Below are 22409 nucleotides of genomic sequence, written 5' to 3'. Positions count from 1 at the left end.
CTGTGTTCTGACTGTATAAGGTCTCTTGATAATCCTCTGTTTTTTAGTGGGAGTTATAAGAACTGATTATGTACCAGTAATCACAAGGATAGATTAGAAACAATAACTGGTGAAGGTTATACCCATGAGACCTTAACGGAAATGAAAATTCCAGCCATATACCTATAACATTTATCCATTTTGATTAAGTCTGTCACTTACCCCCCTCCCCTTTTATTGGTATTCCTTGTTTTTATTTGTTTTTATAGCTTTTACATGTGTAGAGGTAAGAAGACTAACTCATTAACATCTAATCTCATACTAAACGACATAATAAAATACAGGATATCATTTTCATGAAGTAGTTTGTGTAAAAGAGGTTTTAATACACTTGTTATGTAGATGGTTATCAGAGCAGAAAATATTTGGAAATTAAGATTTTGTGGGGAGTGGGTGATTTATCTATCAAGTAAGTCAACAGATAAAACTCATTTGGCAGCCCACACAGAACAATACACTGTAGCAGTTATATAAATGTCAGATATCTAGATTGTGGGTAGTTGGGGGATAAATAGGTGTAAGTGGTTAAAGAACGCTCATCTATAAGATGAGGTATAGTGGCTCCTGCTCCTGCCCTCTTTCTCCTGTTTCTTGCCCACATTGCCCTTGATACCCCCTAAACACATAAATAAAATAAAAAATCTTTACACATCCAACAATCTTAGTCCTGCTCATAGGTCCATTTTTCTTGATATTCCTTTAGCAGTTGGAAGGTTCTGAATGCTGCCCAGAGTTGTGCCACAAAATCACGTATCATCATTGTCTACAACAGCTTTTCTCAAAATTTTTCAACATTGGAGAACCCTTGAAATCATTTATTATATTCATAATACATTAGCCTTGTGGTCAATAGGATGAATGCCTTTGGAATTGTTGGCCAGAGGGAAGAATGATACCCTTAAGAATGATACACTCCATAACTGGAGCTGGGAACAGTGGTAAATGTTGCAGTATTTGTAATAGTTTATTAATGCCTTTCAATTCCAACAAAGTGTAATTAGGCTTTAATGATTTAGAAACCTCATTTGCAGGTTTTTCACAAATATTTTAGGGCAAATCTAGTGCTAAATGGTCACAACTAAAAACTGTGTTGCGAGTACAGTGCTATTCCTGATACCTGTGTTTTTTTGCATTCTGCAGCCACATTATGGCATAGAGACAGATCTGCATGATATACAAAATTGTGTGAAAAGGGAATAAAATAGCAAATATACAGCAACTAACTACAATGTTCTCATTTATCCAGGTCCTTGTATATCTACCTAGCAGTAGTTAGTCACATTCTACTGGACGTGTCCTTGTAATATTGAAGATGTTTCACAGTTCTTCCAAGCTGCTTCATCAGCTCTCAAGATCTGACAAAGCAGCTTGATAAGCTTAGAATTATTTCCAACATTATAAGAATAGTGCAGCTGAATGTGACCAACTCATATTAGATAATGAATGGCAACATTTTATATGTTTTATACCCTTGTATCAGTTGTATTTATGTGCAAATTGCTATTTTATTCTAAAGTAAGAAAATTATAATAATCCGATTCCCCAGGAATAATTTTTAGGTGTATTTTACATATATTTTATACTTTTGTCAGAGCAGTAGTTTTTGGCCAAATGTCTTGATAGGCGCTGCTGCTACTTCTTATATTCCCTACCCTTTCTCTTGCCTTGTTTGATAAATAGTTTTATTAAATTGTGTGAATATTCACTTCAATTATCCAAATGTGTACATATTAAGTTAATCTCATGATTTATTATCTGAATATTCTTCTAAAACATACATTTCTTGTATGTTTAACATTATCAACCCATTTCAGTAAATCAGGATGAATGCCTCAGGTTTATTTGTTACCCTCAGAGCTTCATTTCTGTTAACTGCAGTGTGTCCTTAAGCCTCTCTGTTCTCCACACTTCTGTTTCTTTATTACGCACAGTGCCTCATTCTTCTCAATCGCAGTGCCTCATACCTCTTCATTACAAACAGGGCCTTATGCCACTTTAAGTAATATACTTACAGCTAACAGTGTATATTCTGATGAATGTTGATGGAATTGTGGCACAGAATTACTAATGTCTTCTAAAAAAGTGTAAAAAAATCCCCAATTTCAGGGGTTCTGTATGATAATACATTTGTGTCCGACTGGATTCAGGAAATGTAGGAAGGTCTATGACAGCATGTATCTTCCTAAAAGTCACCAGGAACTGAAAAAAACATTTTTCTCTGCTAGCTAAGAAACATGTCAACTTTTTCACTGGGCGCAATCTGTGTTGTTATTCTTAATCTGTGTCGTCTCAATCCCTCTTTGCCATCCTAGTTGAGAGATGTCAACCATGTCATTGCGTCACACTGGGCAGCTGGAAATGACAATTTCATAAGACAAAGTTACATTGTATTAGAGTCTAAGTCAGATGAAGCCATTTTAATCACAGCCCCATACATTTTCGCTCCAGAGTCATCGGAAGATGAAAATTGAATTTGTGAAATCTTAATGTCTGACCAATTCGTAATTTTGTCCAGTACACACACCTATCCATCAAACTGATAGCTAGGTCTATCCACACCGCTGCTTTTACCCGCACGCACTCCTAAACCTTTCATATCTAATCCATCATAGTAAACAATGTCCTTGTGCTGATATTGAATCAGGACAACTAAGTATTTGCACGAGATCAGTTTAATGTTTTTGTTATTAATAATATTCATCAGGTTCACTAAAAGCTAAACTCAAGGCCAACAGCTGAATACACAGATGAAAAACTTATATTTCTGGTGTTTACCTTTATGAAGGATTAGTGTCTCTGTTCTTCCAATTCTAAGATTTACACAGCTCTGCAACACATAAAAGCCCTCCCTGGTGACCTGACTTTTCTGTGCTACAGCAACACGTAAAGGTATTGTCCCTCCTGCAGTCTGTGACTAGACTATTAGAGAATCTGCAGATGTAAGCACATGAAGCATATATGCACTGCAGCACAGCTAATTGACTCACTGTGCTGCTCCTAATTCTATATAAATTCTGCTATGCATGTGAATTCCAAGAGGCTGATACCATGTAACAATCAGGTACTTACAATTATTTCATTAAAAAAATACATTTAGTAATTTAATAATGAATGCAGTTCTGCAACAATTTGTTTTTATGTCTGCCTGGGGGCCAGGTGCCATTGTTCCCTTTTTGACATGTGCTGTAAATGCATAGGAGTCCTGTAAGCATAGGAGGAAGAGCAGTGAATTACATGCTCCCCATAAGAAGACATTCATTGCTGTTCATTTGCAGCCACCAGATCAGGTGGTGGTAGAGTAAAGCGAAGATGAGTATATGCTAATAGAGAGACAGCAATTAAAGCATAACTAAACCCAGGAACAAAATTGCAAAGCAATGCTGGAACTAGACTTTGCCAATCTTAGGGTGTCTAAATGCTAATTTTTTTAGTTAAATTGTTTTTTTGTTTAGTTTTAAATGCATGAGGCTGTACAGTAAAAATCCAAATTGGCAGTTCAAGATAATTTTGCCACTTGGTTATTATTTTGAAGGCCTGGCCAGCAAAAATTTAACTTGTTGCCAAAAGAAATTAGCAATTTAAGGATAACTAAGCCATTCATCAAAAACTGGACACACTACGATTTCACCTTTTTTGGGACAAAATTTTGTTCATATGAACTAGTTCCTACCTAATGTAATATACTGAAGCCACATTTGTTTTATTTTTCAGCTAACATTTTAGTCCAGAAAATATATGTTGATCTTGATAGAAATGAAGTGTGTCCTTTTTTTATGTGAACAACTAATCCCATCATTGGGTATGGTGCCAATTGTCAAATTTTCAGTTTTCCATGATATTCCCTCTTGCTAATAACAATGGCTATATGGGCAAATAGAAAGTGTGAATCTACCCAGCGGCAATACAGAATCCAATTCTTCTCTACTTGGCTAATGCATAAACTTTAGTTTCATTTAATAGTAACCCCAATAAAGCAGTGGCTTTTTTTCTTTTACATTTGTGCCCTACTCAACTTTATTATCTGGACGAGACCCAATTCTTTGTTTTATAATGATGAATGGTTCTCAGAAGCTTTGAATTATTTTTATATTTTGTTTGACACAGCATGTTTGGTAGGTTGATTGTTTAATTGACTGTGACACTAATGCTTCCTTCAACACTGGCCTCTTAGTGGAAAGAAGGGGAAGTCACTCAACTTTGTTTGTCAAATACTTTCTTAGGGAACAAATGTGTATGAGTCAGCTAGCATTGACAGCAAACAAACTGCACATGAAAATATATCCATATTTATCTCAATTTTTTAGGAGGTGTGTTTTTTTAGTACTGGGCACTGAGCCAATTCTGACATTAATTGAGAAACCTGCTATTCTCTGTATACTAGCAATGTACATTTGAACATGCTAGAACATATGTAATTGTTCAAAAAAGTAATTTTTAGCCCAATCTCATCCCTTTGTGCAAAGAAAAGCCATTTACTCTTCTAGAAGTGTCTAGTTACTGTGTGTGTTGGTACAGCTCCCCCACCCCTCTCTTGATTTCCCTACACCAAAGGATGTGTGAAGGGGTAAACTACAAAGTGTTACCTGGGACAGCTCTGAGTCTGCTGAGGTCAATGACATCATATTCAAAATGCCCAGTGGCAATCTAATTTTTTGATGATATACAAGGAATGCTTTCATTGGTATAAATACATTAATTGCACATATATTCTTACTAGAAAAATTTTGCTGAAATTATCGGACAACAGACTCTCTCTCACCAGAAACAAATTTACAAATAAAGATTTTTAATACTTTTAAATCAGAAAGGCAGTGACTCCTAAGTTGGCTCTCCTGTAGAGCCGCACCAACTAAAAAATTCTCAGCAACCCAAAATTCCCAGTCTGTCCCCCAGTGTGTGTGATGGTTCCACCCCACAGCCCCTATATCATTTCTGTGTCCCTGCAGAGCTGTACTGATGTAGTGGTCAGTAGGCGAAACCACAACATGGTGGGGGAGAAACATGAATCCAACCAACCTGAAAGTGTGTTATATTGAAAAATCTTACATCTGGGTAGGCCATCAAGACAGCAAAAACATTTACTTTGGGACATAGCTTTTTACATTTTTATTTTTTTTTTTTGCAGCAGAACCTTCTAGCTTTAGGTTTTGCTAAAATAAAAACAAATCACATAGCCCAAGGCCAGAAAATGAGGTGTGGATAGGACAGCATGATAGATGAACATGACCCCACTAATGTCCATTTTGACGTACATACCACCCTTGTAATAGTAAGCCATGGGCAACTGCAGAATTCTATCATGGCTGGCACAAAGGGAAAGATGTGTATGACCTGTCCTCCCCATTCCTTAAAGGGAGGAAAAGGGGATCAATAATGAACTAGTTTGTAAATAGTAATAAAACATGCAGGTTTTTAAAAAAGTTTTATTATGAGATAAAGCTTGAATCATATCCTTTACAAAGACAATTTTTCAGCTGCCACTGACTCCTTTATGGGCTATATTAGTGAATGGTACAACCTAAATGCATGGAAGTCAATTGCAAAGAGTTCTTTAAAATAGTGTTAGCAATCAGAAAGGTAGCTGCAAGTAAAGCAACTTAATTGATAAAATTGGAATGACAAATCCAACATAGTTTATGAAAGGCAAGCAGAAAAAAAAAATTTGCATTTCTCAAACTAAACTATCTTCCAATGCAACACAGAAATTCAATACAGAGATATAATTGGTTTGCCTTGGTAACAGCTCCACTTTCTTTTCTCTTTTATTCGTGAATCAGTCCTACTAATATGCAGGCTAAAACGGATTTCATAAAATGCCTTTTGAATAGTTTAACACTCTATTCTGTGCTGGTGGAACAGAACCGATCAATGTAACTCATTGTGAGGAACAAACACGGAATACCCTGCGGAGAACTGAACAGCGTACCAAAGTGACAGCTCCTGCCATCATTACATGTCGGGAAATGAAACAGCAGTCATTTATGATGCACATAATACACATTGCAGTGGGGGATTTTTTATCTGAAATGTTAAGTTTAAGTATGACAAAAGTACATATTCATATTTGTTTTATGTTAGTCTATCTATCTATCTATTTAATTTATGATCATACATATTTCAGTAGAAGATGTTTATCAGTAGCAAGAAATTTTAAGCACATTTAAGTACATAGTTATATTTGTTTTGATTTGGTTTATGTAAATGTCTCATTATCTATCTATCTACAGCTGGGGTGTCAAACTCTGGCCCAGTGGCCAAATCTGACCCCCAACGTCTTTTTTTTTTGGCCCCCAAAGGAATCCTAAATATGAACTGCAGTTGGCCAGCAGCTGCATTAAAATAGCATCACTACTACAATTCCTGGCATCACTCACGTCTATAGACCAGCGGGCTCTCTGTTTTATAGACGCAAATAATGCGCGGAATTTTAGTAGCGGCGCTATTTCAATGAAGAGGGAGTTTCAGCGGCAGGCCACTCATAAGATTTAGCTCTGCATTGGCCACATCGGGCATTTCCAGCACTCCCCCTCAGATGTACTTTTCCTTGTTATTCTTAGGGCATGGACTTGAATGATTAGATTTCCATAGAGGAATATTGTTTTTATTATTGTTAGCTTGTGCAAAAAAGTTACCATTGAAATTTAAATCAGAAGGCTACAAATAGAGAAAGATTTTTTCTTAAATAAAGTTAAAAAAAAATGTTTATGCCTCTTTCTCTATTATAAGCTTGTTCCAGATTGAATGTGAAGCAAAACCTCTTTGTTGCCATATGAAAAAGGTTTATATCTAATGTGAAGGAAAATTTTCCTAAATTTTTTCAATAAATTATAAGGTTGGTCCGCGATTTTGTCTAAGTTTTTAATTTTGGCCCTCTGTGTATTTGAGTTTGACACCCCTGCTCTACAGTGACAGACAGAGACTTTTTATATAGGCAAGAGCGTCAAAAGAAAAATCTTTCTTGTAACATTGTCATAGAATTTTAATTATGGTTTTGTAACAGGCCAAAGCAATTCAGTGAATGAGCTGAAAATCTAGGACAAACAGTGGTCTATTTCCAGTCGTACCCTGCTCTCCAAACACAAATTGATTAAGAAAAAGCCATTTGTACACAAAGAGTGTAATACCCAAAACAAATAAATCTCAGGACAGATTCTGGGTGGATTTGAGATATCACCATGGATTTTGGTCTGAGCTGGGAGCCTAAAATCCTACACCAACACATATCAACCAAATTTAGTAGGTGTATTCTGAAAGTATTTTGAGCTCTCAATTCTGGCCACTTATACCACCTGGAGATTGAGCTGGGGTGTATTGGAGGGGGGCGCTCTTTGGGATTTATTTATCAAACCTGGAATCTGACATCATCATCCCATCCCATCCAATTACTACCATAGAAATATATAGACCTGAAAGAATCCCACAAGAGAACGTGAAATCTCTGACTCCCTGTTTTATAAATAGAGCCTTTTATATACGAATGACAATAAATACAGCTTCATTAATGTCAAAGACAGCATATTAACCCTCAGCATAGGTGATAATAAATGTATTATTTCATTTGTATCATTAATATAATATAATATTGGCATACTCGTATGGTATAGGTACTAAAACATTTCTTTAAAATTAAGATTAAATTTCAAAGGCAGCACCTGAAAAGACAATCTTAACGCCCCTAGATCCTATAGAAGGGAGTAAAAATGAATGCTTACTACACACCTTTTAGAGACATGTCCTTACTTTGTAAAATGTCTAAAAAATCTGTGAACTGCCAGTATATTATTATTCCAGGCAATGCATATATTTTATAGAAGCTTAACAATAAAAAATATTTTCCAAAAGCAGTGTGCTGTTTAATTTTAATTATGTGCTGGCAAGGTGCTGTCCAAAGCACTTTCTGTATTGCATAGAAAAGCACACCGATCTTGTGATGATCTCACATAGTCTAGCATTTGGCATGTAATGAACAGGTTTTATTTAATAATTTCATTAGCATGTTGATGAAGGGGAAGGAACAACAACTTTCTAAGTAGATTAAACTTAAGCCATTTTTTAAGAGAAATAATCCTTAGGTCACTTTTCCCATCCCAAATCTATATTAGTCCAGTGAGGCATCAGTGTGCTTCAGGAATGTTCAAAAGGTGGGAAAGCAAGACTAATCTTGTCCTCCATCCTTATAGGTAACGACTAAATACAAAACCAAATACCTTTCTAATCATTGTTCCTTATACCTCCAGCAAAGTGCCAGTCTATGGCTGGAATATAACAACAAACCCCCAAATCACATTCCTATCCATGGAAGGAGATCCTTTGAAGGAGACATACAGAAAAAAGTTATAGATATTGAAAAGCTGAATATCTCTAAAAACAACTAGCGGGATGTCAAATCACTTTTCATGTTCAGTACCTCCAGTATGAAATATTCTTTATTGTCTCCTTTATTACTTTTGCTCTTTTCACATAGCCTTCCATGATCATTCTGACAAAACTAATTAAAACTGCTGGATTTGCTGTAAGCGCTAAACCAGGCTTGTCCTCTGATCCAGCAATATTAATATCAGAGAACAGGATGGCAAAAGAACATATGAAAAATGAAATACAGTTAAATCAATACATTTATCAGGAAAGGTGAGGGTAAATTAAATTATGTGAGCAGCACAATTTTTGTTAAAATAGAGAGGAAAGCATTATTTCTTATACCTTTACCAGTGCAGGCATGCGGTAAAACAATTAGAAAATCTAAATGTGCGTGTGGCATTATTGGCCTGGGCAGTGATTGTGGCTGTGAAATAGATTGTTGGATTTGTTTTGTTTCTATAGATGCATACATCACACACATATTGTGTAGGCTAGTGACAGACCTGAGAATAGGAGATCTCAGAGGCACCTCCTAGCATCGCCAAAGAGTCACAAAAATTACACCATATGTACAACTGAGGCCATCCTGCAAAAGACTATCAGAGACTAAGGCCATGCTGTAGGTGTCAGACACCAAGGCAATGCAGTAAGAGAATATCAGAAAAAGAGGGCATGCTGCAGGAGACTGTCCGAGAACCAAGGCCATGATGCAGTATTGTAATGGCCTTTCTGGGTCCCCAAAACAGATTAAAAAAGGTTTTCACTGCCTTACAGGTTACTAACTTCTAGTCAGATATGTACACCTAAATAGACGCCTAAAACTTTTTTCCTGTTTGGTGGATACAAGTAGAACATTTCTTGAAGGTGAACTTTTTGTTTGAAAAAAATTTGAGCTTCCCAGATGTGCTGTATATAGGAAGATCTGTTTGATACCAAATTAAGCCATATATAGCCAACAATATAGTCTTGTATGTATAGTATGTGTCACCAAAACTTAATTTTGGATTTAGAAGGAAAGGGTAAAGATTCACACAGGTCAATTTTACTGTCTTTGTTTTCTCCTTGTAGATTTATCCATTTTATTTGTCCTGGCAACAATTTTCATTGAGAAAGTAATGGAAAAAGCAAAACTTAACAAATGTTGTCTTAGTGGGGAAGACACCTGTTACTGAAAATAAACTAACAGGGGTTCTAGTTTACAAAACACAAAAGTTTTGACTGTAGATACATTATTTTAAACATTCACTTTACTTTGAATCCATCACAAAGTCCAATACAATACCAGAAGTTCCTGGAAGAAGCTGCCAATCTCAGGGTTAATTACAAGACCCTCGACTTTTATTAAAAGTTACAGAGAAGGGGAACATCCATGTGAGGATTTGCATCATGTCAGGTTCCCTTTCATGACAATGCCCACTCCACCCATTGTAAATGTAAATGTTGTAACGGTAGCCACAATGTTGTTTTTTTTTCTGAATTTTTCAGTCATTACAATATTTAGGGGTAAAGTGGAAGAGGTGGAGCTTCCCGTAGACAAAGTGGACATTATCATCACGGAGTGGATGGGGTACTGCCTGTTCTACGAGTCCATGCTCAATACTGTCATCTTTGCACGGGACAAGTGGCTGGTATGTATGCGACCTGTACAGAGACATGATCCTGGTAAGAATATGGACTTGCACTTCCACCGATTAGCAGTCTGTAGAGATATTGGCCCTGATTTATTAAAGCTCTCCAAAGCTGGAGAGGATACACTTTCATCAGTGAACCTGAGTGATTCAGCAAACTGGGAAAGGATATGGTACAGGATTGGAACCATTTGCTAACAAATGGCAAGTGACTTGCCAAATCCATTCCAGATAGGAGAAGATAAACTAGCATAGGTGAATGTAGACGAGCCAGCAAACCTGGAATGGATTTCCTAAAAATTTGCTATTAGTTGGCAAACATTTTCAATCCTGGACCAGATTCATTCCAGGCATCCTGGATCACCCAGGTTCTACCATAATAGTCTATCCTCTACAGTCTTTAAGAGCTTTAATACAATAGGCCCAATATGCTTTGTCCTTTTTCTAGCTGTGTCATGTTAACAAAAAGACTAGGCTATAGTCACCCAATAGTTGATGGATAGGATTTGATAATTGGAGCTTGCATTCAGAAAACAACACACAACCAGATATTCAGGCTGTACCCTGGGAAGGTCCCTTTTCTCAAATACCTATGTAATACTCAGGGCATCAATATCAATAGAACTTTATTTTAAATTAGTCTGTCTAGTAAAAAAAAATCCCTGTCCGTTACTCAACTGTCAACTCTCAAATAAAAGACAGTTTTGACAAACAATCTTCATTTAAATAATTAATGATAGGGGTCTGAATTTACTTACAAGCAGGGATTAATGCAGACTTGACCAGAATTTAGGGCTCTGTGAACTAAAAGTTGAACTTCTGTAAGCTGTGTTATACGGAAACACAGCAGAGTTCCATTTTTAAAAAAGCACATTCCCTGTAAAAGAACACATTGGGCCCATAGTTTAATAGCTAAATGATTCACCTGTAACTCTGTAATTTGCATTTCTAAAAAAAATCTTAAACCTAAGCTGTAGATCTTATATTTCAATATAATATATTAGCCCTGACTGACAATCACTTTGATTTAAAGTGACACTTTTATCTGTGTGGTCACCGCAGGCTGATCTCTCCTCTCAGATATTAAACAGTGTCTGACAGTATGATGGAGGATAGCAGAAGCGTGCAGGGGGTGCTTGTCTGGATTTTATATGTGCAGTTCAAATTGTGTCTTTGTCAGGTGAATAGATTACGAGATCCATTTCCCCACAATTCATCAACAGAAACCGGGAGGGCTGATGTTTCCTGACCGAGCCGCTTTGTACATCGTCGCCATTGAAGACAGGCAATATAAGGACTTCAAGATCCACTGTGAGTATGTCATTGACATTGCGGTTATCATTGCGGCACAGTTACCAAAATAATAAGCTGCTGATATGCTGCTCAAAGGGGGACATTATTTAGAGGAAATAAAGGCAAATGGCTTGCTCCCACCTATGCAGTCCATGAAGAAATAAACTGCCAAAACCATTTGGTTAAACCCACAAGTAGTTTTTTTTCACCACTGCTTTTCAGTAATGTTTTAAAAAAATAACAAATGCAATCATTTAGCCGCCATTGTCAGCCTGGGTTCCATGTAATCCTAAAGCTCTTCCAAAGGTTCTTGGAGGTTCCTCGACCTGTGATTGATTGATTCATTTCCCTATTGAAGCTGAAAGGTAGCATTCTGACCACCAATGTGGGGTTGGGGGGGTTTCACTTATCCCACTGACCACTAAAGTAGGAGAATTTTTTGCACTAATTCCCATAATGAATTGATTTTAACAGATGTTTCCCTAATACCTAAGTAATTATTTCTGTGGGGTACAAAGTATGGGCAAAAGAACAACTGAATAAAATGTTTAATGTAGTAAAAAAAAAGTTTGGTAGTTAAACAGTGTACTAGTGTATAGGCAGAGCTAAAAGAGGGACAAGAAAAAACAAGACAGGGATATAAAGAAGCACAGAAGGATTTGCCTCTAAATGAAGGACTCTCAGATGCTTTGTGCAATATTATTGAGTACTAAAGAATATTTTTTACCAAGTTATGGAATGTTTATTGAAATAAAATTATATTTTTACAAGCATGAATGATACCATTACCTGTTATCAGTTGTGCACCTGGATTGTGAATTACGTGCAACCTTGGTGGAGTGCACAAATGTCTATGGTGGCACACATTGTGCAGCCATGGTCTTGTGTTATCACTAAAGAGGTACAAATGTTGTGTGGCCAACACTGGAGTGATTTTATGTAGCCAGAAAATGACTTAAAAAGGCAGAAGAATACCAGCAGCACTGAGATGCAAATAGGAATGAAAAAAATACTTTATGCATTATTGTTAATATTATAAATTTTTTTTTAGTGCCAGCTTTTTCTGTGGTGCTTTACAAGTGTATTTGATAATCAATTCTAAAGCAAACTAAAGATACTGTAACTAAAGCTACGTACACACTTCCAATTATTATCGTCGGAAAACGAACGACGAACGTTCCTGCACGATATATAGGAACGATCGTATAGCACCGATCCTGCACATAGAGGTAACGACACGATCGTTCGTAGATATTGTACACACAATAGATACGATCGTTTAAGCGATAGAGGAACTATGTGCACGACAGGAAAGTGAACGGACGTTCGTTCATCACGCATGCTCTGAACGTGGACGATCAATGAACGACCGTACACACGAACGATGTTCAACGATCGTCGCCCAATCCGATCCGCCGGTCGTTCGTTTCCAACAATTTTCCTCGTTCGTCGGCGTCGTTGGTTACTTTTTTACGAGCGATTTTTTGCCCAATCGATCGTTCGTCGTTCGATTGGAACGATAAAAATTGGAAGTGTGTACGCACCTTTAGGTAGTGTTTAGATCAACTTGGATTTCGAATTCCCGCTGAAAGATAGCATTGCACTCCTTGGTATGTGACGGTGCCTTGTGACGGTGCCTTGTAATCTTTTAGCTGTCTGGCACCGCAGGTGGACACTTTCATTTCTCCAGGACAATATATGATGATTCTTTAGTGGGGACAAGCCATTTTACCATTGTCTACTCAATCCTCAAAAGAAAACCAATTTCCAAGTATAATTTTTTTCTGAATAAAAAGGTAAAGTAGTACAGTACTGTACTGTTTACAAAATAACTACCCATTCACACATGTGATGGTTGCAGTGTAGGTACTGTTTCTTTGGGCCCAGAAAATATGCCCACATTTAAAATACATGTTGGGTGTAACCTAATGGTGTCTGGAAGGAATGAATGGAGGCAGTTGGGATGCAGTCTGCTGGCAAATGTTTAATTGCTTGTTTTTTTAAGAATGCACAGAATGATTTGGGGCTGACTTTATGAACTTTATGAACAAAAGCCATTATTCCCACCATCCTTATGAATTAACCCTAACATTTTGTACAAAAGTGTGGTAAATCTGAGAGTGTAAACTTTGTGTCCAATTGTTTTGTGCTAACAGGGTGGGAGAATGTCTACGGCTTTGACATGACGTGCATCAGAGATGTGGCCATAAAGGAGCCACTCGTGGACTTAGTAGACCCAAAGCAAGTGGTGACCAATTCCTGTTTGATAAAGGTTTGGTAGATCTAAATGTGGAAAGTAATTTTTTATGTTCATTCATTTCTGTTGAAGAGAAAAACATTTCACATCACAGAACTGATTTTGTGGTTGAACTTTAATGTAACAGGCTTGGGACGGTGTAGTACATATAGTAAGATATATTTACTTTATCAGCTATGACTAAATGTAGACAGGAATGATTGGGGTAATATCTTCTATTGTAATATTGGGGTATGATTGGGGTAATCTTCCTACCACATCAAGTCTCTAGAACTGATAAACTGTTTGTTGGCCAAGGCTTTCTAGTGGCAAAGCCAAATGCCTAATTTATCCAAGCCCTCCAAGTCCCTACTTTACATATCCAGGCTGGACTAAACATAGTTTCCAATATATTAGAATTATAAACTTTGCCGGATTTAAAGTAAACCTCTCAGAAATCTGAATCAGCAAAGATGCTTTAGAATGATTGAAAGAGCCAGAGATATAGGCAGCTAGAATTATATGTAACTCTCCATCTTTTCTGTAAAAGTTAAGTGTGGCCCCACTCCATTCCTAATCATTAGAATGCAAAAATGATGATCAATACACCATGTTTAAAAAAAAGTCCAACTCATTACTTCATCAGTGTAAAAATGCATTTAGTTGGATCCATATCAATCTACAGCAGGAGTGTCAAATCTGGCCCCCAACATCCTTTTTCTTGGCCCTCAAAGGAATCCTAAATATCAACTGCAGCTGGCCCGCCGCTGCAATGAAATAGCGCCGCTACTACAATTCCTGGCATCACTCGCGTCTATAGACCAGCTCTCTGCCTATGCGTGGCCCCGCATTGGACTGTTATAAAGACACAAATATTGCCGGGAATTTTAGTAGCGGCGCTATTTCAATGAGGAGGGAGTTTTAGCGGCGGGCCACTCATAGGATTTAGCCCCGAATTGCCCACGCCTGGCATTTCCAGCACTCCCCCTCAGCTGTACTTTTCCTTTCTACTCCAAGGCCTGGACTTGAATGGTTGGATTTTCATAGCAGAATATTATTATTGTTAGCCTGTGCAAAAAGGTTACTATTGAAATTTAACTCAGAAGGCTACAAATAAAGAAAAAGGCATTGTATTTTATTATTTTATGGTGTGTTGATCATCCCTTTTGAATTATTTTGTATGTGTACAGGAGTGTGCCGATGTCACACCCAAAGTTCTAGAGAGAGGCCATGGCCAATAAGTTCTTCTAAGAACCCCTACTGGCCAGTAAAGCCACTTGTTGCAATAAAGAACAAGGGAAGCCTATATGGTAGGACAATTACAGTCAAGCGAGAGTTATACAGGAAAGTTTGATCATTTCATTTTACTTATTTTTTTCAAAGTTTCATGAGTGTTTTCACTTGTTTTCTCAAAAATAAACTCTAATTTGCATTTTTTCATCATTTATCCAGTTTGGATTGTGCTGATATGTTGTCGTATTACTTAATTAATCTGCCCAACACACCAAAACAGAACCCTATTTGGGCACTGAAAACACTGTCCTTATAACCACAGCCATTTCTGAAGACTAGGCCAATAGAAAATTGTCATTGTTCAAAGAATATCTAACAGAAATGTAAAATAATAAATGGGAATTTTAGTGTCTTCTTTGTGGGAGAATCATCCCTCCAAAATGATAATAACTGTCTCTTTAAGTGCTCCATTTCTGCACCATCTTGATTTGTATTCATTTAGAATATTTGTATATTATATTGCATGTTACACATAAAGTATGCAGGTAATCTAAGTGGGTCTGAGTGTTGTTTCTATTACTGCAAAGTAGCAAATAAGTACGTTTTTCTTTTCAATAGGAAATTGATATATACACAGTGAAGCCGGAGGAATTATCATTTACTGCAGCTTTTTGTCTACAAGTACAGCGGAATGATTATATCCACGCTCTTGTCACCTATTTTAACATTGAATTTACAAAATGCCACAAGAAAACTGGATTTTCTACAGGTACTTTTTTTTGTAAAGCTGTGCCTATACTACCAAAAAGGCAATCAATATCCCAAAGAAAATAAACGTGTTTGCTGAGTCTGTACCCTGCCAGAATTCTGTGGAAGGTCCCTTGCTTTTTATGTAGAAGCAGTGGTCATTCTGCACAGATCCGCATACTATCTGCTAAGTCACCTCTATAGTACTGCAAATAGCAAAACATGTGCTCTCTGATGGTTAAGGGGCTCTAGTTCTGACTCAAGCCAAGTTTTGTCTAGTTTTCAGTTCTAGTTCTGAACAAAGGAAGTGTCAGACCCTTGTAGAGTGAATATTTCTTCTCCATAGAGCAAGGGTCCTTTTCTGCAGCATGATGGCAGGAGCTTGGGATGTGACTACTTTCCAAAGAAAACCTTTGTACACACCTTTAGTTTTGGTAAACCTGGAATGTATTTTGCAGAAATAAAACTTCAAATGTTGGCCAATAGATGTCATTCACTGCCAAATCTTGCATTGGCACCTTTAGTGTGCCCCTGATTCCATTTTAGTAAACCACCTCCCAATGTGAAATGATGTCCCCGCAACACTTGATGGTGTGCCTAAAGGTTGGGACATTGGGCCTGATTTATTAAAGCTCTCCAAGGCTGGCGAAGATACACTTTCATCCGTGAAGCTGGGTGATCCAACAAACCTGAAATGGATTTCCTAAAAATAATTTACTATTTGTTAGCAAGTATTTTCAATCCTAGACCAGATAAATTCCAGGTTTGCTGAATCGCCCAGGTTCACTGATGAAAGTGTGCCCCCGCTGTTGGTACCTGCTATCACTTTTCCCACAAGTAACTTGATTTATGCTTGACAGCTATTAGTAGTTATTTAATTACGAATAAGGAGAAACAGTTGCTTCACTGACTCATTGGGCCTGATTTATCAGTGAAGCTGGGTGATCCAGCAAACCTGAAATGGATTTGGTCCAGGATTGAAAACATTTTCTAACAAAAGACCGTTAGCTAATCTATTCCAGGTTTGCTGGACCACCCAGCTTCACTGATGAAAGTGTATCCTTTCCAGCCTTGCAGAGCTTTAATAAATCATGCCAATTGCAGCTGGTTACCGCCTTTTAATCAACTGATTACAATGTACCCGGGGCTTTTTGTTTTTTTTACTGTTGGTAAAGAAATCCTGAAGGAAAACAAAAAACTCCATTAGGCTTTCTTAAAATAAAATCTTTCTTGTTTAGCTCTTTATCGACCCAAAGTTACACTTTATTATCTCAAATTAACTTCTTCCTCTCCCGACTCTCTTCTTTTTTTTAAAAGCAAAATGCATATACTGTTTATAAAGTATTTTTTGTTTACATCCACTTGTTTTTGTAAGTAAAAAAAATGATCATTCGATTTGTTCAAATTACTGCCATGCTTTGCACCAAAAACATTATTTTGCATTCAAGATCAAAGGAACAGTATGTAGAATTAAACTATAATTTTCTAGTAGTGATAAAAACAAGCCCATATCAAAGCATTGGGTGCTACTGGGGACCAGATATCTGCCCAAAAAAATTAAAAGTTGTGTTTTGTTTGTGACTAACTTTCCTTTACTTCCTGTAGAAATAGGACTGGAAGACGTGTTCCCAACTATTCCTGTTCTGTTGGCAACTTTATTTTTCTTATCACTAAAAGCTCCATAATGTCAATGATTGTCAAATAAGTGTTGCAGGAAATGATCTTGTATGATTATTTACAATGACAGATGAATGAATGGATGCTGCACAGAAAGTGCTGTTAAGATCTATGGAGAGGGGAGGTGGGGGAATGAGTGAGGGATATCTGGTGGGTTATTGAACAGCAGTGGGGGGCCAATTTTTCACACACTTGGCCTTTGCCCAGGATGGGAACCATTGTCCATCCTGGGTGACAATCATCAGACGTGTGTTACACGTTACACGTTACAAAGCAGAGAGAAAGGAGCCATTGGATTTAAAATAACTATTGCAGAAATGTAGTCTCCATCTGGTTCTGTTCTATAAAATGTGTTCTAGTTTTGTTTCTCCAGGGCTTACTGTATGTGCTGATTGTCTCAACGCTCCTTATACTAATTAGTAAATAATCTTGAGTGTTTTAAATCCTTTTTAATGCTAGGACCTCTTTAAGTTAGTGGGCTGTTGTCCTATTGTAAAGAATTCCTTTGTAGAGGTTAACACCTGTAATACAGTGAATTGTATGTGACTGCACATTTTTGTTATTTTTAAGGACAATCCATGCATTTTATCAGCCTCTGCCATTCACTACGCCCACACATTAGTCTTTAATGGCATGACTAATGCCTCCAACAATGTGTGACCGTCTAATGATAAGTAATTGCTCCATTCAAAATATATAAATTCCAGCTATGTGTTACATTATTGTTTCACTTTTATGCTTTTGTAAAGGTGGGGTTGTAATCTCTCTGTGCCATGAAACAAAATGCACATTGTGAGAACAAAACGGCCACTGTTGTAATTTTTATGTCATCTAAAATGCACATAAAGAAACTTTATTTTGTGAAAAGGTATCAAATATCAGCTGTTTACATCATACTTTTTATTTGATGTACTCACCTGTCAAAATGGAAAATTAGACCTTGAGAGGCAAACAAAGAGCACAGCTAACCTTTCAAGTTTTTCAGTTTTCCATCCAGGCATTGTTTTACTGCACCACTGCGCAGTCTTCCGTCTGTATGGTGATCCTGCAGCATATTGATATTTTTGCCCCCTAGGCACATACCCCCCCCCCCGTCAGGCGCGCCTCTGGTGCCGATTTCAGTCATCCCCAGACTCACTGCCATCCTTAACTAGCTGTTAACCATCAATACTGTAACCCTCATGGACATCATACCACCAAAAATTCGCCTTTTACCACATTACAGCCTCCAAAAGTCCACTGCCTTCCCAGGTCCCCAACCGCCCAACCCCCCTTTACAACCCCTAGCTCCACAATAAATAAAACCTGGGTGGGTGGGTGTTTAGCTCACTCCACTACCATGCACCTTCAGCTGCCCACCACTTCCTGTCCAGCTCTTTTAACCAACCACCAAAGCTAACTGCTTACTACTATCACACCACCTTCATACTCCTCCCCTTCCTTAAATCGCTTTTTTCCCCTTAGCACCTAGTCATGTAGACTCTCTGCCTATTCTGTTTCTTTCGTTTTGCTCCGGGCCTACCTTTATGCTGCTTCTCACATACAAATGTAAAAAAAACAAACACTACTATTAAGACTTTTCTTACAGCCACCAATCAGATGTAATTCTGCTTTGGAAGTCCAATTATGATTAGTTATTGGCAGGGAGAGAATCAAAGTTATACAGCACACGAATTAGGAAGTCCACTCCTACTGACCCAATTTAGAACTTTGCAGGGTTTACACAAAATGGTTGGATAAAGGGAATCATTTTCAGTGAAAAAGTTTCCTGATTAAAATTACCCTTTTGATGCCAGATGGTCAGAGAAGAATGGCCAAACTGGTTTGAGCTATTAGAAAGGCCACAGTAATTCAAATATCCAGTTGTTACTGGTAAAACCAAGGTATACAGTAATGCATCTCTAAATACACAGTTTGTTGAACCTTGTAGAAGATGAGATACAGCAACAGGAGACCACAATGGGTGCCACTTCTTTCAGCTTCAGCTTTCAAGGACAGGCACCTGAGGCTCAATTGGACAAGAGAAGATTGGAAACATTGCCTGGTCTTATGAGTTTAGATTTTTGCTACAATGTTCAGATGGTAGGGCCAGAATTTGATGTCAACTACATGAAAGCATGGATACATCCTGCCTCAAATCTCAAATGGATTTCTTGAACATAACTGAGAGTTTCAGTGAACAGATTTTAGTTCAACAGAGCACCTTTGGGATGTGGTGGAATGGGACATTTGCAACATGGGTGTGCAGCTCACTAATCGGTCCAAATCTCTAAGGAATGTTTCCAGCACCTTGCTGATTTCATGAAGAAGCCATTAAGAATGACAGCAGTTCTGGTAAAAATGGGTCAAATCAGTATTAGCAAGGTGGCTGTTGTGACTGTATGTGTATGTGTGTATATATATATATATATATATATATATATATATTTATATATAAAATTGTTTTTTTTTAAACTCTAGTACAGTAGATTGACCTTTGATCTTTAAAAAACAACTGACCACAGTGTCTACATTTGATATAGTTTGTCTGCTGGTTAAACATGAAAAGGCTGTGTGCTAAATAATTAAAACAGCTGATTATGACAACGCAGTGTATAAATACACTCACAGACATGCATTCTACAGGGAGTTTCTTTTGATCCTTAGCCCTAGTTTAGCTCAGATCTAAAGCCAAACAGAGTCATCAGCAGGATCTCTATTAGATCTAAAGCTAATGATATTGCATGAGTGATATTTTTCCCAAAGATGATTTACATTTCAATATGTATTTGTTTTATTTTTAGAAACATATATTTTTTTAATCACCACTGCATGGAAAAGAATGTTACCCATACATTTTAAACCTTCATTCCCATCTTTAAGAATGTTCTTGCTTTTGGGTAGAGATAGGCAAAAGTTTTAACATTCTAATACTATAATCAACACGTCAACATTCCTGCAATTGTGAAATTTTGCAAATTTACTAAATGAGCCATTAACAGGGTCACATATATAAACATAACCAAACATGGATTTATATTCTCAAGTCAAAGAATCTGTCAGTGTAATGATGGCACTCGGCAGATTAGGTTTAGTGGTCAATTTTCATCATCACTGACAGATTAACAATGCTGGATGACATTGAGGATAGATTTACTTCTGGGGACATAATGTGTGGTGATTTATAAACAAAGTTGGCAAGTATGTGTTCTACAGAACTTATTTAACCCCTTATGGTAATAGGTAAGGGGTATTATATTCCCATGTACTCATTTGCTATCTGTAGATTTTTTTCGGCAGCTCCCAGGTGTGAAAAATAAAGCTTTACTTTCCAGTCATGGGACCATTGTCCTTAACTTAGTCAGGGTTCTGAGATTCATTACATTATTTATCCTTTCATAAAGCAACATTGGGGAGATCACTTAGTTCACAGCTATGTTTGAGAGGAGTGTTGGTGGAGTACGGGACCCTGGTCTATATAGGTGTTGTAGTTTTGAAATAGAGACAGCCTTTTATAAAACAATGGGTGCAGCTGGGTCTCTGAAACAATCTTTAAAGATATAGATAGAACAGAGTGCCATAGATGTGGCTGTGAGTTTGTGTTTTTTGATTTCAATAGTAACAAATAGCCAGCACCTCTTGAAGGCTCCCTTGCTTCGTTTTATTAGGACTTGTACGGATAACAAAGACTGGATAACTATGCCAAACTTTGGATTTGGAGTGGAATTTGTTGCAAGTGTGTGTGTTCAATTAGGTCAAAGGAGTAAAAGGTAACAGGAGTTTGGTCAGAATATCCATTTATTCTGTTTCTTCTAAGACCCTGATAAAGAAGTAGCAGCGAGACCCCCTGAAATGTGTTGGTTACTTGTTTTAACTATTGTGATCAATAAAAACAAACTGGCTCCCTTATCTGTTGTCCTCTCGCTACCTTTATGAATGAGCCTAAAAAAGGGCAGGAATCCAATCTCTATTATGTCTTTTATCTTTGTATCTATGTATTTTGTCTTTTTATCTTTGTCCCAGTCTACATTACATCATTTCATATGTCCATTACTACTATGATGAACCAAGCTTGGCTTTGAAGTGAAACTTCAAACAAGAATTCTAACCTATGTAAGTTTTTTCTTAACACTTTTCCGAGTCCGTGTTGAGTAGATCCCTTTCCACACCGTTCTTGGCACAGGTCAAACTTGGTGAGTCTATGATGGACTTAAATCATGGATGTAGAAGTTTGTGACTATTAGAAATACCCTAAATATCATTTTTTCTTCTCTGTATAGAATCCATTTAAGGAAGGGCCAAGGAATGAATAATAGTAAGCTACATTAACATTCAACTAATTTTATGACAGGTTATTTTAGACCAGATTCCCATACTATTTTTATCTGGGTTGGAATGTGTAACTTTATTTGTAAGGTTAATTTCACAGCAATCACTTTTTAGCAAAGAAAAGGCTAATGCATTTCCTAAGAAAACAACTGTGTCTGTTCTCCAGAGATAAAAATATTTTCTTTTTTAATTAGCACCTTGCATGTAGAAACTGTAGAAACTGTTTCTAAACATTTTATCTCGTTCATTAAACCAAAATCTCTGATGAAACAAAGCATGTTTTTTTTAAACAAAGATACATTTTAGATTTTAAGTTTTAAGTATTGATCAACAAAAATAACATTTCTGTTTAAAGGAGTACTAAAATGAAAAATATTCTATTACTGTCTTCCAGATAAAGCTGAAATCAATTTACAAAAAACAATTTCTTATTTAGTTTTAGTCTAGTGGATAAGTCTTACCTTATATCTTGGACTCACTCTTGGCACTCTTTTGGATGGCACTGTTTTGGATGGGCCCTCCATGCCATCAAACACAATGCAGAACAGTTACTGCTGCTCTTGTATTGTACATGATGACATCTACAAGATTGGTAACCACAATAGAGAAAAGCAGTGGCTTTGTGGTACCAGTCCTCCATGTGGAGGAAGCCTGTGGAACCAAAGGATAAAGAAGTTATTTTCTGTAATACATGCCTCCTAGTATAAATGGAAATTATGTTCCTATATGTGCCTTGTCACTTTAGCCATTTTAGCCATGTCATTTAATAAATACAAGCCTTCTAACAGTGTCAGATGCTACTAACTGCCATCATTCTGCATTTCTATGTTATGGCTTCATTAAATCCAGAGGAACCACTTACATGTATTTACCTAATTCTAAATCTCCCC

General features: G+C 37.1%; 1 protein-coding gene across 2 annotated transcripts in view; it reads left to right on the top strand.

Annotated features, from left to right (window-relative positions):
- PRMT8 (protein arginine methyltransferase 8) overlaps positions 1-22409 on the top strand; it is an 87032-nt gene that overhangs the window by 55662 nt on the left and 8961 nt on the right. For both annotated transcript variants that reach the window (XM_072400380.1, XM_072400382.1), the window contains exons 5-8: positions 9883-10025; positions 11249-11336; positions 13475-13590; positions 15406-15556. In XM_072400380.1, the coding sequence (XP_072256481.1) occupies positions 9883-10025; positions 11249-11336; positions 13475-13590; positions 15406-15556 (498 nt within the window). The remainder of the gene's footprint in view (positions 1-9882; positions 10026-11248; positions 11337-13474; positions 13591-15405; positions 15557-22409) is intronic.

Source organism: Pyxicephalus adspersus, chromosome 2 (genome assembly GCF_032062135.1).
Source record: "Pyxicephalus adspersus chromosome 2, UCB_Pads_2.0, whole genome shotgun sequence".
Lineage (NCBI taxonomy): Eukaryota > Metazoa > Chordata > Amphibia > Anura > Pyxicephalidae > Pyxicephalus > Pyxicephalus adspersus.
This window is presented reverse-complemented; position numbering and strand designations above follow the sequence as displayed.